Source organism: Triticum aestivum, chromosome 7A (genome assembly GCF_018294505.1).
Source record: "Triticum aestivum cultivar Chinese Spring chromosome 7A, IWGSC CS RefSeq v2.1, whole genome shotgun sequence".
Classification (NCBI taxonomy): Eukaryota; Viridiplantae; Streptophyta; class Magnoliopsida; order Poales; family Poaceae; genus Triticum; species Triticum aestivum.
The window spans coordinates 2,804,959-2,820,434 of NC_057812.1; the positions used below are offsets into that span (position 1 = coordinate 2,804,959).

The 15,476-nt window shown below is 44.0% G+C and overlaps 2 protein-coding genes across 6 annotated transcripts; one reads left to right on the forward strand and one right to left on the reverse strand.

The window, feature by feature from the left end:
- The first annotated feature begins 203 nt into the window (after positions 1–203).
- LOC123148362 (disease resistance protein RGA5) lies at positions 204–4,898 on the forward strand. Of its 2 annotated transcripts, XM_044567753.1 has the most exons (4): positions 204–350; positions 881–1,731; positions 2,189–4,160; positions 4,289–4,898. In XM_044567753.1, exons 2-3 carry the CDS (start codon positions 887–889, stop codon positions 4,143–4,145), a joined length of 2,802 nt encoding a protein of 933 aa, XP_044423688.1. In that variant the 5' UTR covers positions 204–350; positions 881–886; the 3' UTR covers positions 4,146–4,160; positions 4,289–4,898. The 2 variants fall into 2 exon arrangements, with proteins under 2 accessions (XP_044423688.1, XP_044423687.1); XM_044567752.1 differs by having other exon boundaries at positions 229–1,731.
- A 3,905-nt stretch (positions 4,899–8,803) lies between these two features.
- On the reverse strand, positions 8,804–14,932 carry LOC123148366 (disease resistance protein RGA5). 4 transcript variants are annotated; one of them, XR_006473772.1, is made up of 5 exons: positions 14,015–14,932; positions 12,210–12,339; positions 10,360–11,180; positions 10,198–10,267; positions 8,804–9,978 (listed from the first exon to the last, which is right to left on the reverse strand). XR_006473772.1 is itself a non-coding variant. In XM_044567757.1 (2 exons), the coding sequence occupies exons 1-2, from the start codon at positions 14,827–14,829 to the stop codon at positions 12,291–12,293; spliced, it is 864 nt and encodes a 287-aa protein (XP_044423692.1). In that variant the 5' UTR covers positions 14,830–14,928; the 3' UTR covers positions 11,647–12,290. The 4 variants fall into 4 exon arrangements, 1 of the variants encoding a protein (XP_044423692.1); XR_006473771.1 differs by having other exon boundaries at positions 10,360–10,401; positions 14,015–14,931; XR_006473773.1 differs by lacking the exon at positions 10,360–11,180.
- Positions 14,933–15,476: the final 544 nt, after the last annotated feature.

Here is a 15,476-nt window from a genome sequence, read left to right on the forward strand (position 1 = left end):
TTCTTGCTTCGAAAGTCCTTGCCCCAATATGCAGTGCTCGCCAACAAAGTATTTTCACCTTCCCGGGAGTATAAGATTTGCCAGGTAGTGCACGCACTGGCAAACAGAACCAGGTTCGTGCTTTTCGTAAAAGAAGAAAGAACCGGGTTCCTTCTTTTTCTACTAAAGAAATGAATAGGGTGCTCTCTAGTCTCTAGCCCCCACTCATTCCTCACTCACTCTTTCTCTAGACGCGCCGCCGCCGCATACTTGCTTGGGACGCCGTCGCGAGTGGCCTTGGCAGCCCACCTCCGGAAGCAAGGGAGCGACCAGCTGCTCCTGCTCGCCGCATCCACCGCTCACCGGAGGAGGTAGGGGAACTCCAGTTCTGTCGATCTTGCCGATCTTTTGTTCAGAGTCTTCAAATTTAGTTCAAAGTTCCCAGGCCGCAAAAGGTTCAGTTGGAAGCCTCTCAAAATAGTTAATCAGTTTCCGGATTTTGGTACTATGCCTCCTCTCCAAATTAGTTGAAAATTTGTCCGGATCTTAATCACAAGCCCGGATTTTTGGCATAAAAGTTCACCTGCCGAACGCTATTGTGTCAATAGCGTTCGGCAAGTAGTCTTTTATGACAAAAAAAAATCCACAAGCCCCAGCTCCGTAACTCTGGAAGTTTTCGTTTTCTTAGCTGAAGGGCTACTCGGTTTAGATTTAACACTCTCTAGAATAGTTGAAATTGTTCGGATCTTAACTGAGACTGTCTCTAAATTCTGACTGATAGCCTCTCTATTCCAGTTAAAAATTTCGTTTTCCTTTTGCTGGAGTGTTAAAAGCTAACTAACTTTGAGTTTCCGAGTTTGCAGAAGCTAATCTCGGTTTACGTTTTGCTGGTATTCACAAGGGAGCCATGGAGGTTGCAGCAGGTGCGATGAGTCCCCTCCTCCGCAAGCTCGGCGACCTGCTCGTCGACGAGTACAACCTGGAAAACAGAGTGAAGAAAGGAATCCAGTCACTAGAGACAGAGCTGTCATTTATGCACTCCGCACTCCGCAAGGTGGGCGAGATGCCATCTCACGAGCTCGACCCACAGGTCTGCATCTGGGCAGACAAGGTGAGGGAGCTGTCCTATGAAATCGAAGACGCTGTCGATGCTTTCATGGTGCGCGTGGAGGAGGAGGAGGGCTGTCACCATGCTGGCCCAATCAACACCAAAAAGAGAGTTAAGAAGTTCCTTAAACGAGCCACCAAATTGTTCCGCAAGGGAAAGGGTCTGCATCAGATCTCCAGTGCCATCGACGAAGCTCAAGATCTTGCTAAACAGTTGGCCGAGCTACGTCAAAGGTATGGGCTTGAAATGCAGGGCACCAAGGCTGGTTCTACTATTGACCCTCGTCTGACAGCTATGTACAAAGATGTGACGGAGCTTGTTGGTATTGCCGACCCTTGTGAAAAGATGATCAAGATGCTGAAGATAGAGGGCGATGAGGGTTCCAAGAAAGGATTGAAGGTAGTCTCGGTCGTTGGATTTGGCGGGTTGGGTAAGACAACTCTTGCCAAAGCAGTGTATGATAGGATTAAAGCACGATTTCTATGTGCAGCTTTTGTTTCTGTGTCCCGGAATCCTGATGTGAGTAGAGTTTTCAAGGATATGCTCTATGAGCTCGACAAGGTCCAGTTTGGGCACATTCATAATGCAAACATGGATGAAAAGCAGCTTATTGACAAACTACAAGAATTCCTTGAGAACAAAAGGTGCATATTTTCCCATTAATTCTATTTTTTCCTCTTATTTGTTTCAACCAGTTGCACCCTTTACGATGTCAAGAGCATGTGAAATAAACACTAGATGTCAACTATTTGTAGTACTCATTGGACATCAAAACAAGGCTGTATTTGTGCGTGCATCATTTTTGTAAGTCCACATGTTAGAACAACGTTCTACATCTATCAAAGGTTATGGTTTTCGAACACTCCGACGTCACAACGAGCATTTTGGCAATGAACTACAGGAACAACTAATTCTGAATTTTCATTTCTATTGTTGTAAACTTATAATAGATACACATGTTGATATAAATTCCCAAGGTTTTTTGCTCTTACTCCAATTTTTTCTATCTGTGCGCACTATCATTTGCTAATGACTTCCCTATTAAAAATGTGTTTATTTCTTTACTGAATTGCCAACTGACACGCTCAAAACTTCACGCAGCTATCTCATCGTGATAGATGACATATGGGATGACAAAGCCTGGAAATTTATCAAGTGTGCTTTTTCTGAGAACAATCACTGTTGTCGACTAATCACAACAACCCGTATAGCCAGTGTTGCTGAAGCATGCTGCTCTTCAACTGATGATATAATTTATAGAAAGGATCCTCTTAATGATGAGGACTCCAGAAGGCTCTTTCATAAACGAATATTTTCTCATGGAAAAGAGTGCCCTAATGAATTGGCTCAAATATCTATAGACATCTTGAAGAAATGTGGCGGGGTACCACTGGCCATCATTACTATAGCAAGTCTTTTGGTTGTTAATCAACGGATAAAATCAATTGATCAATGGTATGCTTTGCTTAAATTGATCGGTCGGGGACTTGAAGGAGATGCTTGTGTGGAGGACATGCAAAGGATATTGTCATTCAGCTATTACGATCTACCTTCTCATTTGAAGACTTGTTTATTATATTTAAGTGTATTCCCGGAAGATTACGTGCTTGGGCGAGATCGGTTAATATGGAGATGGATTGCCGAAGGTTTTGTCCAAGGTGGAAAACAAGAAACTAGTTTGTATGATCTCGGGGAGAGTTATTTCAATGAACTTATAAATAGAGGCCTGATCCAGCCTGTAGACATTGATATTGATGGAAGGGCGAAAGCTTGTCATGTTCGTGATATGGTGCTCGATCTCATTTGTTCACTCTCAATAAAAGACAACTTTCTTACCATATTGGATGGTATTAAGCGGAACAAGCCTAATTCACCAAGCAAGATTCGCAGGCTATCCATTCAAAATACCATGGTAGAACCCACCACCCTTCGGCTTGATACTAGGACCATGCCACAAGTGCGGTCTGTTACTCTCTTTCCTTCTGCTATTGATCAGATGACGTCTCTTTCATGCTTCCAAGTTCTTCGTGTATTGGATTTGGAATACTGTGATCTCAGAGAGATTGGCCATAAGATTAACATGAGGTGTGTCGTGAATTTATTACACCTAAGGTATCTAGGGCTAAGAAGTACATATGTGCTTCCGAAGGAAATTGGAAAGCTACAGTTTCTGCAAACATTGGACTTAGTAGAAACTGGTCTAAAAGAGTTGGTGCCAAGTATTGTTCAGCTACAACATCTGATGTGCATACACTTTGATAAGTATACAAAACTACCACTTGGAATGGGGAACCTGACATCCCTAGAAGAGCTGAGTGAACTCCATGTGGACCGTTATTCCTCGGGCATTGTGGAAGAGCTTAGTCATCTCATTGAGCTGAGGGTGCTCCGAATTAATTTCGAAGAATCTGATGAGAACCAGGATAAAGATTTTGTAGAGGCCCTAGGCAATCTGCGCAAATTGCAAAGTCTAGATATTAATGGTAATGATGGATGTGTGGATCTCCTGCGGGAAGGCTGGGTGCCCCCTCAACAATTACATAGACTGGCGGTGTTGAATGGAAAGGACAACAGGTTCTTAACACTACCAGCGTGGATTAGTCCTTCATCGCTGCCACTCCTCTCATACCTGAATATATGGCTGGATGAAGTTCAGGCCAAGGATGTCCAGATCATCGGGATGCTGCCATGTCTTCGTTTTCTCATGCTTGGGGCGTGGCGGCGGATAGAAGAGCCCGAGGCAGAATGTTTCGTGGTTACCGCTGATGCATTCCCATGTGTTAGAGAGTGCATATTCTTCAATTTTGTTATGGCGCCATCATTTCCACGAGGAGCTATGCCAATGGTTCAGCTGGCCCAATTCTGTTTCCGAGCATGTGACATTGCCAATGCTAATTTGGACTTGAGCATCTGTCACCTAACTTCCCTAGAGCAGGTCCGCGTTGACCTCTGGTGTAAGAAGGCCAGCACTGGGGAGGTGAAGGAGGCTGAGGCTGCACTTTGGCTCGCTGTGGCCGCCCATCCCTGCTGCCCCACTCTCTATAGCAGGAGGAGGTGAAGAAACAAGAGTCAGGTACTGCACAGATTAATCTTGTAGCATAAATTTTCTTCTTCTTCTTGAATTAGCTTTAGTTGAATGAACACACCATATATATGTATGTATGTATATATGTGTATAATTCTATGCATATGGCTTTGCAGGCTTGCATCTACCTGGCTGTTAAGAGATGATTTTGTCGGCGCTACTCAATTGTGTGTGCAAGCCTACACACATATCCCCTGTTTGCTGCTTCCAAGCCTTGGCCGTTTTGCTGGTCATCCTCCAGATCTCATCCTCTCCGCCACATTTCTGTTATGGCACTTCTCTTATACTCCCTCCGTTCCAAAATAAATGACCCAACTTTGTACTAAAGTTAGTATAAAGTTGAGTCATCTATTTTGGAACGGAGGGAGTAAAAGTGTACCTAGTACTAGTATGCTCGGATCCTCCTGTATATATGTATGAGAAAAAGTATGTTTTTGGTCCCTCAAGTTGCGATTTAGTTTACATTTGATCCCTCCACAAATAATTGCATATATTTGATCCCTCATCTTTTGAAACCGAACAAAGTTGGTCCAAAACCAGATTTTACTTGAAACCACCAATGATGTGGCGTGGTTTTCACCCAAAAGAAAAATATGCCAGTCCACCTCATAGTCTTCTTCCTCTCTTCACTGCTTTTCCTTCTCTTTGAGGCATTTTATCAAACACCCCACGTGCTTGGCCACGAACGGTAGCGCACATCAGATCAGACCATGTTGAATGAGAAGCATACCTCACAATTCACGGCGCGTCCCCATGGACCGGAGCAGCGGCCCGACGTTGGCTGCACTCGTGGCGGCCGGCTAGAATGGGTGCGCTCAGGTGCTCCATCTACGGGTGCCACAGCTAGGAGGTGGATGGTGTCGGTGCGCGTCACGGGCACCAACACCACGGCCACCTGATGGGCCCGCTCAGCCAGCTTGACGCCCACCACGGCGGTCTCCTGGTGGCCGCGCACACCCACCGCCGCCAGAGGTGCTTGCATGCGCTGCCGCCACCAAGGTAGAAGAGGACGACGAGTCTGGCTCTTTGGTCTTCTCGGGGCTCATAGAGGAAATGTGCTCGGGCATGAGTGTGGAGGTAGGCCCGTTCCTAGGTCCCTCCGCGAGGTCGCATCGCCTTACTAGTTGCGGTGAAGCACGCAAGGTAGGCTTGTATTGGCATTGATGAAATGCCAATGCCGATGCCCACGGCCGACGACCCGGAGTACTTGGCGTTCATGGAGAACTTCACCTTTGAGGGCTATGGTGAGGCCTTCCACGTCGACGGCCAGGCCCAAGCTTTTGATTTCGAAGCCACCCAAATCAAGGATGGCTGCGGCCACTATGAAGACACTCAATTCGCCAGCCATAATAAAGATGAGGACGACCATGGAAACTCTTGGCATGAAGATGAAGAAGAAGAGCTCGACATTTCAGCTGAGCCATCGGTGTTTATTGATGAGCTCACCCAAAGGGCCAAGGCACAAAAGAGGAGGCAAAGCATTCGCACGGGATGGTACACCCAAGACGAGTACACTTTGATTTGCGAGAGTTGGATGGAGATAGGCCAAGATCCCATGAAAGGTGTCGAGCAAAAAGGATCTGTCTTTTGGACAAGAGTGCACAAGAACTTTCATGAGCGAAGGAAGTTTCCCCCTACCAATTTGAGAGCACACGCGGCATCAACTCAATCCAAAAAGGGGGTTCATTCAACAAGAGTGCAACAAATATTGTGCCGCGTTTGATAGCGTTCAAGCCCGTCTTGTGAGCGGCCTAGGCCTTGGTGACTTGGTATGCCATTTATGTCCATTCATGTTGGCATGCCATTTATGTTTGATGCATTTTGTGTCGTTTCATGTTACAATTGTGGCCGCATCTTTGATTGTGTAGGCATTCCAATCTTTGGAGGCCTTCAAGGCCCGGCACAAGAACAAGACATTTACTCTCACACATTGTTGGGTGCTCATCAAAGATTGCCCCAAGTTCAAAGACAAATATGCCACTCATAAGAAGAAATGAGGAAAAGACGCCGTGGCTGATGAGGGAGACTTGCTCAAGAGGCCGAGGGGCAGGACAAGCTCGAAGGCCGACGAGAAGCATAATATGTCTTCTATAGCCTTACAAGGAACTTTGGAGAATATGATGAGTCAAAAGGAAGTGCGGAAGGAGAGGAGGAGAAAAGGGAAGGAGAAGCAAATGAAGATATACCTAGATCTTCAAACGAAGAAGCTTGACATGGAGGAGGCGGTGAAGAGGAGGAAGCTTGACATCGAGGAGGCCGCTCAACTGAAGAAGCTCGACATCGTGTTCACCAATGCCGAGACCAAAGCCAAAGAGGTTGCACTTGTGTTCATGAGCGTTGACAAAAACAACATGTCAACGGAGAGGAAGGCTTGGTTCGCGAACCAGCAACAGGAGATGTTTGCTCGCGACGGCCAGGTGAGACCTCGACCACGATGGCTGTCCATTTTGAAGGTTGGCTGCTGTGCCGGCCGCTGGCTTTGTTGTTGGCGCCAAAAACTTGTCATTTTGAAGGCTGACTTGTGTGTCGGCCCAAAAAACTTGTCCATTTTGAAGGATGGCTCGTGTGAAGATTACTTGAGATTTTATAAATCTGACTGTTGTTGGAGCAGTTGCTTTAATTAGTTTGGGCTATATGCATGGAAAGCACAGAGACCAGGTGTAATTGGTATCTTTACGATATTAATATATTCTCTTTGTCGAAAAATATGCATGGAAAGCAAGAAATATTGTTGTGCTCAAGAGTATACATGTTCCCTACTGATCTGTTTTTTCAACCGCGACCACCATGTACGAGGTATACAAATCGAGACACCATGTCTCAACCTCTGCTTGATATAGGACGACGACGCCGGGCCGAGCGGGCAGCAACCTCCCGCTGGCAGAATCACCCACCCTTCTCACCTGCGGCATTTGGTGGTGTCTTCTCACGAGACGAACTGAAACCAAGGCTGAAGAAGCAGAGTAGCTGCCACAGCCAGCCCGTGTAATTCGCAGCAATCGTCGAGCAGATCACACGGCCACCACCGTGACTCTGCTCTCTAGTACTACTAAATCTCTGGTTTTCTCTTTTACATCATCGCTCGTCAGTTTGGGGAACTTTGGATGGAGAGCTCTCAAGCAATTTTAGTTCAATTCATATAGCAAGGAAAATATTATATCTCAAGCGTTTACGAAATAATATGAGGTATTTACTAGCCATTCTTTGATATGCGAACTAACGTGGGCCAATGAGACTGAGCAATATATATGTGTATCTCCGGACTGTACCAACAATAGTCTTTTGCCAACATGACGAGTCTATTAAACACTTATTTTTTGAGTGTAAGTTCGCTCGGGCAGTTTGGGGCATAGTTCAAGTAGCTTCGAATCTATACCCACCACTTAGTGTACGGAACATGTTCGGCAACTGGTTGCGGGGTATTGATAAACAATTTTCTGCACATATTCTTGTGGGAGCGGCGGCCTTATGCTGGGCACTGTGGCTTACCAGGAATGATGTGATTTTTAATAACAAATGTGTCTCATCTCCTATGCGGGTTTATTCATGTGTGTATACGATGGCTCCGTACTTGGTCTATCCTGTAGAGGCCGGAGGACAGGGACCTTTTTATGATGGCGTCTACACGGCTGGAGCATACGGCCAGGGAGGTTTTCTACCCCCATGGATGGCGATGTAACCTACGGATAGGATCTGCCACTCCTTAGGTTAGACATGTTTTTTTATTGGCATTGTATCGAATTTTTTTTTGCTTTTAGGATATTCTGGACTTTTTTGGCTGTGTGCATCTAGCTATGCAGAGGCCATGCTTTCTTTCGATGTGATTGTATCACCTCGATATATCTAGTCAATGGAAAGTTCTTTATCGAAAAAATGTCCGCGGAAAAAAACATGCACAAACGATATGGGCCTCAGAACTCCGGAAGTCATGGAAACAAAATGGCTTAGCGGGAAGGATGGGCCGTCGGCCCACCTGAGGGCAGCTACGTGACACCACCACGCTCGCTCGGCTTCTCTCTCCCGATTAAAAAAAAGGCCTCTCGAAGAAGAAGAAGAAGAAGAAGAAGAAAGGGGAAAAGGGAGAGAGATCCATGCCGTCGCCCTCCACCACAGCTCCACGCCGCCGACAACGAACCTCCGCCGACGCTCTATCCATTCTTCTCCCTTCGCGCCTCCCCGCTCTTCTCCATCCCTTTTCTCGCGCTGGGGGCTTCAGCGACCGCGGTTTCCTCTCCCCGTGAGCAGGACAGTGGAGGGGAGGGGAGCACCGGCGGCTCGGCCACGGCCGGAGAGGAGGGATGTGGAGGTCCAGCGCGCATCGGCCATGGGGCTGAAGCCGTTACAGTTCTGTCCACCCAGAGAATGGCACTGGATTGCAACATTAGAATAGTGTCCCCCTGAGGGGATTTAACTTCGATAACTACAGTCTTTTGTTTGTATATGCTGTATGCACCAGGGATCAAGTCTTACTGTTCGATCCCTAACCTCTTGGTAAGTAGTAACTTCAACTGCTCTGCAGGCAAGTGTGAGAATATTCAGTCTTGACTCTCCTTCACATTGCACTTGAATTTCTGCATCATGGTGGTGTTACCCGGTCTGAGGTCGCATGGTAAGTTATACAACAATGTGCATCATTGTAGATCCATCTGCTTTTAATGTTATCAAAAATAGGACAGTTTTAGTCGACTTTTTGCACACTGTCCAGATTTTCCACATTGTTTGCATTGGTTACTACAACTCTGCTGAAGGCTATCTATGCTTAGAATCCATCAACATTTTCTGCCTTGGCCAGCCCTCTGTTCCACACTTCCAGTGACTAGCTTTTGAGAATTTCATATGCGTCTGGGCATGGAAGAGCTAGCCCAACAGTGCAACAGTGTCTCCATATAGCTTTCTGGACAGTCTGTTTTTTACGAGGAACTTATTAGAAGCTCACCCTCAAAAAAAAATTTAACATTAAATGGAAATGAAACCCAAAGAGGAAGAGGCAACCGGTTTGGGCTGGAGAAGGAAGCACTGTATATATACTCCATTCCACTTCCATAGAAGTAGTGCTTCAGTTATTTCCCAGAGAGCAACCATGCATTCTCGTGTCCTATCCAAAAACCCGCTGCATGCTTTGGTCTTCTTTTTTTTTGGAAAAGGAGGCTTACCCCCGGCCTCTGCATCTGAACGATGATTTGGACTTCTGTAAACAAAGGAAGCAATTACCAGAGCAAATATGTAGCTTGCAAAAATCCTCATAAAATTCCTCTTTTGGTGAGACTGAGAAATCATCGTGAAGTTAATTTTTCCAGATGATGATACAAGTATTCTTTTTCCCAGATATTCAAGGAAACTCTTCCTCTACCTCCAGAAATTAGTCAGGCGTTGTACTCTTGTAAAGGTTTGACTTAGGCAATACACCTTCAGCTCCCATGACATCATGGTGGTGCCGGAAACCTTCCAAAGATATCACTCTTCATAGTGGTCCCATGGCGTCTTCAGCTTTATTAGCTTCCCGAGTTCCAACTTCCAACTTAGCCAAACTTGAACCACCATATTTTGAAGTATAAAGTTACATACATGAACAAGAAAATGGCGGAAGCTATATATGGCCAACCACGATGGTATATACTTGAACAAGAAAATGAAGAAAAACAAAAAGCAAAACCTACAAATAAATGAGACAGTAAATCTAAGAGCATTAATGGTTTGACATTTCACAAGTTTATGCTTGGCCCCTCCTTCTTCCGGGCTTGACCGGCTATGCAAAGATATTAGCTATCTTTTCTTTCTCCGTGGCTGATTTGGTAATGCTTCCAACCTACATATATGAAGTAACTCTCAGAAAAGATATAAGTGGAGTATGCATGGTTATTATAGATATATCTAGCGCGAATGCAGATTGGTAATGGCTTCTTTTTCTGTTGATTGACAATTGCTGTGATTTACTCCAGAGAGCAAGGAAAGACAAGGTCCCAATAAAGGAGAGAACTAGGTAAGCTGATAGAGTTGAGTACTTAGATCGGGGGAGCGTACGTACCTTGATTCCGGTAGGTGGAGATATACGGCTAGCTGGAAAATGTGATTGGGAAACACATCAGTTTGGGAATCTGGAAAAGGGGGGAAAAGGAGATTGTGAGTTACACGGCTAACTGTCCATGTAGATCAGTGCTAATGAATAAATAAATATGCACTTAGTTACCTCCGACTCCAATCCCTCATATCCTGTTCCGTGATATCATGCCTAAGGCAGTTGGGAAGCACATCAATTGCACGCTTTGCTATTTTCTTAGACTAGCCACAATTGGTAATAACATAGAGTAATAACATGGGCATGTTACTACCTCTATAGTGGGAAGTAACATATGTGTAGTAACATGCAACACCCCATTTATTATGCTATAGACTCGTCTTGTCTTGATATGTGTGATGTTACAGTAACTAGCTAAGTTACTAGAACTACCTCTCTCTTCATTAACTCATTGCCACATGGACAAATTTGCTGAGTTGGACTTGAAGTTACTGCTGAAGTTACTCCCACTGTGGCTAGTCTTAGCATTTTTGTAATCCGCAAGTGGAGCCCATAAATAGACTCTGACTTCCTGAAGGAAAGGGAGGTTCCCTAGGCTACCAAAGTCAAATTCAAAGCTAATGTCATCATCATTGGCATGTGCTACGACTTGAAACTCAAGAGATTCAAGGACCGGCATATCTCCCTCTTGAAACGAGCAAGTCGTTGCTTGTGTCTTGAAGACCCTCAGCTTGGGGAATGCACCTACACCGCCGACGGTGTCATGGTGGAGAGCTGACCATGTGACCAACTCAAGGGAAACAAGCTTTCGGAAACTTCCAAAGACCTATAGGTCTGGACTGTATACATTTAATTATAAATGGGAGAGGTTGGGAAGAAGCGAGGGATTAATCGTTGCCACCAGCCTGGGTTCTTGATAGGCCATGCACAGCACACGGAGTAGTGGAGGGAGGATGTTCCGTTCCCAGGGGTTGTCGGCATGACTGGAGAATCTGTACACGAGAATAAAATCAATGTCTATGACACTTCAATCTTTGTTTCACTGATGTTCAAGCACTTGAGTTGACTTAGTAGATGAATACTCTCTGGAAGTTCACTTCTGCTATTTCTAGCCAAGTCCAATACCATCAAGAACTTTAGATACCCTATTTCCTTTGGGAGCTCATGGATACCCATGCTCGTTAGTTTGAGGTGCCTCAAGTGAACTAACTTCCCAACATGCTCAAGACAATTAGGATAGTGCGAATTAGTGGGGCCATCCAAAGCTAGTACACGCAAAACATCAAAGCACGAAAGTGATGGCAACATCTCAAGACTGCACATGGCATTAAGTGACCTTGCTTGTAATGTGGATGTGCTAGCCAGAGGTCGGACCCTACGATGAACAACTAGCCTACGAGAGTTGCAATGTGAAATTGTATATTGCTCGTCACTATCCAATAAAGTAACAAAGTTTTCTTCCTTTGACAATAGGCATATCATATCAAGCATTATGTCATGGACACGACAACCAGTTATGATTCCATGATAAGGTATTTCTACCGGCATTATCATGCTTTTGTTCACCAACTCGTTGAAGTACCTTTCACCAATCTCAGATAGTCTTAACCCTGGTTCCTCATGGATAAAACCTTCGGCGACCCATTTCCATATCAAACTATCTTTCCCAATCAGATGATCTTCAGGATATATGCTCAAATACAATAAGCAAGTCTTTAGGTGACAAGGAAGATCATAATAGCTAAATACAAGTATTTTTCTTGTGTTTTCCACATCTTCATTCTCTTCATGCCCAAAACCGATTGAGGTGTATACCTTAGACCAAAGCTCCACCGGTTTACTGACGAGCAAACTAGCTATTGTGATTATAGCCAATGGTACACCACCACATTTACGTAAAATTTTATTGTATACCTCTGACGGTAGATGATTAGGCTGATTTATTTTACCCCCAAATAATCTTCTATGAAATAAATCCTCCGATAAATCACGAGAAAGTGGTTGTAGCCAATATACTTTACCAGTTCTTGCGGCAACTTCGAGTATACGAGTAGTTGTGACGATCCTGCTTCCACAATTAGTACACACCAAAGCGGTCTTGACTAGTTCCCATGTTTTTTATCCCATATGTCATCAATGACGATTAAGTACCTGTCATCACCATCCATAATGCAAAAGATATCATAAATTAGGGAAACTATTTTACAATCCATCTAAGTATGTAATATATTTTTTAGAGAAAAGTATACTTTTCATCCCTCAACTCTTGGTGAAGTCTAAATTTGGTCCCTCAACTTCAAAACCGGACAACTTGCACCCCCAACTACTGAAACCGGACAAGGTTCGTCCCTGGACTCGGTTTTGACCGGTTTTTGGTGTTGACTCACCCCGGTTTTGACCCGTGCTCATTCATATTCCTGTAATTTTTTTATAGCCGTGAACTTTTTGAAATTCACATACACTTGTCAACTCCGCGTAGTTTTTTCAAGGTCGCGTATTTAAAAAAAAATAAACATACCCTTTTTCAAATCAGCGAACTATTCTGAAATTCGCGTACTTTTTTCAAATCCGTAATTTTTTAACATCTACGTACTTTTTCCAAATCCCCTTATTTTCCCAAGTTTGTGTAATTTTATCAAATCCAAGTATTTTTTAAAGCCATGAATTGTTTCTGAAATTCACATACTTATTTCAAATCCACATGCTTTCCAAAGTCTGCATTTTTTTTTCAAATCTGTGTTGCTTTTATAATCCATGAACTTTGCATGAAATTCACGTACTTGTTTCAAGTTGAAATAATTTTTGAAATCCACATATTTTTGCGCAAAAGAAGTCCATATCCGCGTACTTTTTTCAAGTTCGCATAAAATTTTCAAATTCATGAACTCTTTCAGAGAAAATGTACTCGAATATGAAAGGTGCATCAATTTTAAAAAATTAAATGAACTTTAAAAAATATGCATATTTGAAAAAGTACATGAACTTGGAAAAAAGTACGCCGATTTAAAAAAGTACACACATTTTAAAAAGGTTCACGTATTTAAAAAAAGTAACCGAATTTGAAAACAGTACGTGAACTTGGAAAAGGTAGGCAAATTTGAGTTGGAACGGTCAAAACCGGGGTGGGACAGCACCAAAACCGGGCAAAACCGTGACCAGGGATGAATCTTGTCCGGTTTGAGAAGTTAAGGGTGCAAGTTGTCCGGTTTTGGAGTTGAGGGACCAAATCTAGACTCTGCCAAAAATTGAGGGATGAAAAGTATACTTTTCTCTATTTTTTATAAGAGGATGCATGGATGTCAGCCACCACCTCGTTAAGGAACCTAAAGTTTATCTACGAGAAGTCTATTTCTGATTAAGAAAATTTCGCAATCCAGATACTTCCATCTATTAGATATATTTTTGAATTGACATCTATCGTCAGAAGTTCAAGAATATATGAATGTGGGGGAACATTCGACAGTAAGTCCCAACCCAAAGTATAGCAAAGAAGGTAGGCAAAAATGACATTGTACATTATTCCACGCAAAAAAATACAGTTTTTGAAAATATACAAGAATGACCATAGTCCATCCGAACCCTTCTATAAGAGATGTCTCAAAACATAATTTATCACTCATTTCGTCACAGGTGTGACGCTATTTTTGCCCCCATTTACTGCTTGATGTATAGTATGAAACTACATAGTACTCCCTCTGTACAAGTATTTTGGTACAGAGGTAGTAGATGCATAACTCTTTATCTCATAGTTCATCAATCAGCTGCCTTTCATCCAACTCCTCATTTACTACTTGAACTATATGAAATTAAATAATAGGGTGTGTACCTCTTTTTCTCAAGTAATACTCGGATTTCATCAATCAGTTGCCTTTCATCCAAACCAGGGTACATTTTCTTGCCAATTCCATAGAGAATGTCGTTGAGAAGTTTCTTCACGCTAGGTTGGCGTCCTACCGGAACAAAAGCACTGCAATCGAACTGTGTTTTGAGCTTATCATATACTGCTTTGGCAAGAGTTGTCTTGCCAAGGCCTCCGAATCCAAAAATAGAGATTATCTTTAGTTGCTTGGACACATCACCATCCCCGTCACTCAGCATCCTGGTTAGATCATTCAATGAATCATCAATGCCAACAAGCTCTTTTTGGTCCTTGTACAGAGCCAACAGGCAAGGGTCGGCCGTGGTTGCAACATCTGGATTAGCAACCACCTTGTGGACCCTGTACCGGTCACGCCGGTCAGCCGCCTCCTGAACACTGACCTTGATACTTTTGATCTCGTTGCCGATGGCATGGCGTTTCATAAACTTGGTGAACAAGCTGCCCATCTTCTTCATGAGTTGTTTGAGCATGTGTGGCTTGTTTTCAGGCTCAGGGCCCTCGACATGCAGCAGGAACTTGTCGATGATATCCTCTATTATGTATGAAAGGTCTCTTACCTCGTTGGCCCAGAGCTTGACTTGTTCGTCGAGCTGGTCCCGCGGCACGTCCCCGACCTTGCTGAGGGCAGCGTGCATGCTCTCCAGCTCTCTCTCGAGATGTTTGATATCATCCTTGACGCTTCTCTGCAGTTTGTACTCCTCCTTGAGGAGTTCGCCGAGCTTGGGGAGCAGGCTGCCCATGGCACCTGTTGCGTGGTCCATTGCTTGCTCTTAGCAGCTGGGTTTTTGGGTGCAATAATGTTTCCTTTCCTTCTGTGATGACGGGATGAGTGGCTAGACTCCTTATAGATAGGAAAAGGGTAGTACAGACTACAGATGGATAAGCCAGCTAGACTCCTTTAGTGATGATGGAACGAGTGGCTAGCTAGAGTGTTTATAGATAAGATAGTACAGGGCTAGAGATGGATAAGCCAGCTACTCAAATTTGTGTGGACACTGGATAAGCCAGCTATTCATCCAGGGGAGGTTCATGCTAGTTGCTGGAATTTGTGTGCACGCTATTTAAGGGCGTCTTTTGCTCAAAGGTATATTCCTACATTTTTGTTAGAATAATTGCCTGCATTTTTCCTGTGATGTAACTATTGAACATCTAAATCACTACCATACGACCTATCAAAATCAGCAGCGGCTGCTATCAGCCATTGCGCTGTAGGAATGAATCGTGTTTTGGAAATTTCATCAGACTGCAGAACATATAACGCAAATCTTTCAGGAGCATTCTCTATCAGAGAACCTTTTACTCTTCAATTATACAAGTCTGCTTACAAACTATTAACACTTTCTACTTTGGTCTTTTCTATGCTCCAGCAGACTCTTTTCCTCCCGACTCGCTTCTCCCCTTTCTGGTC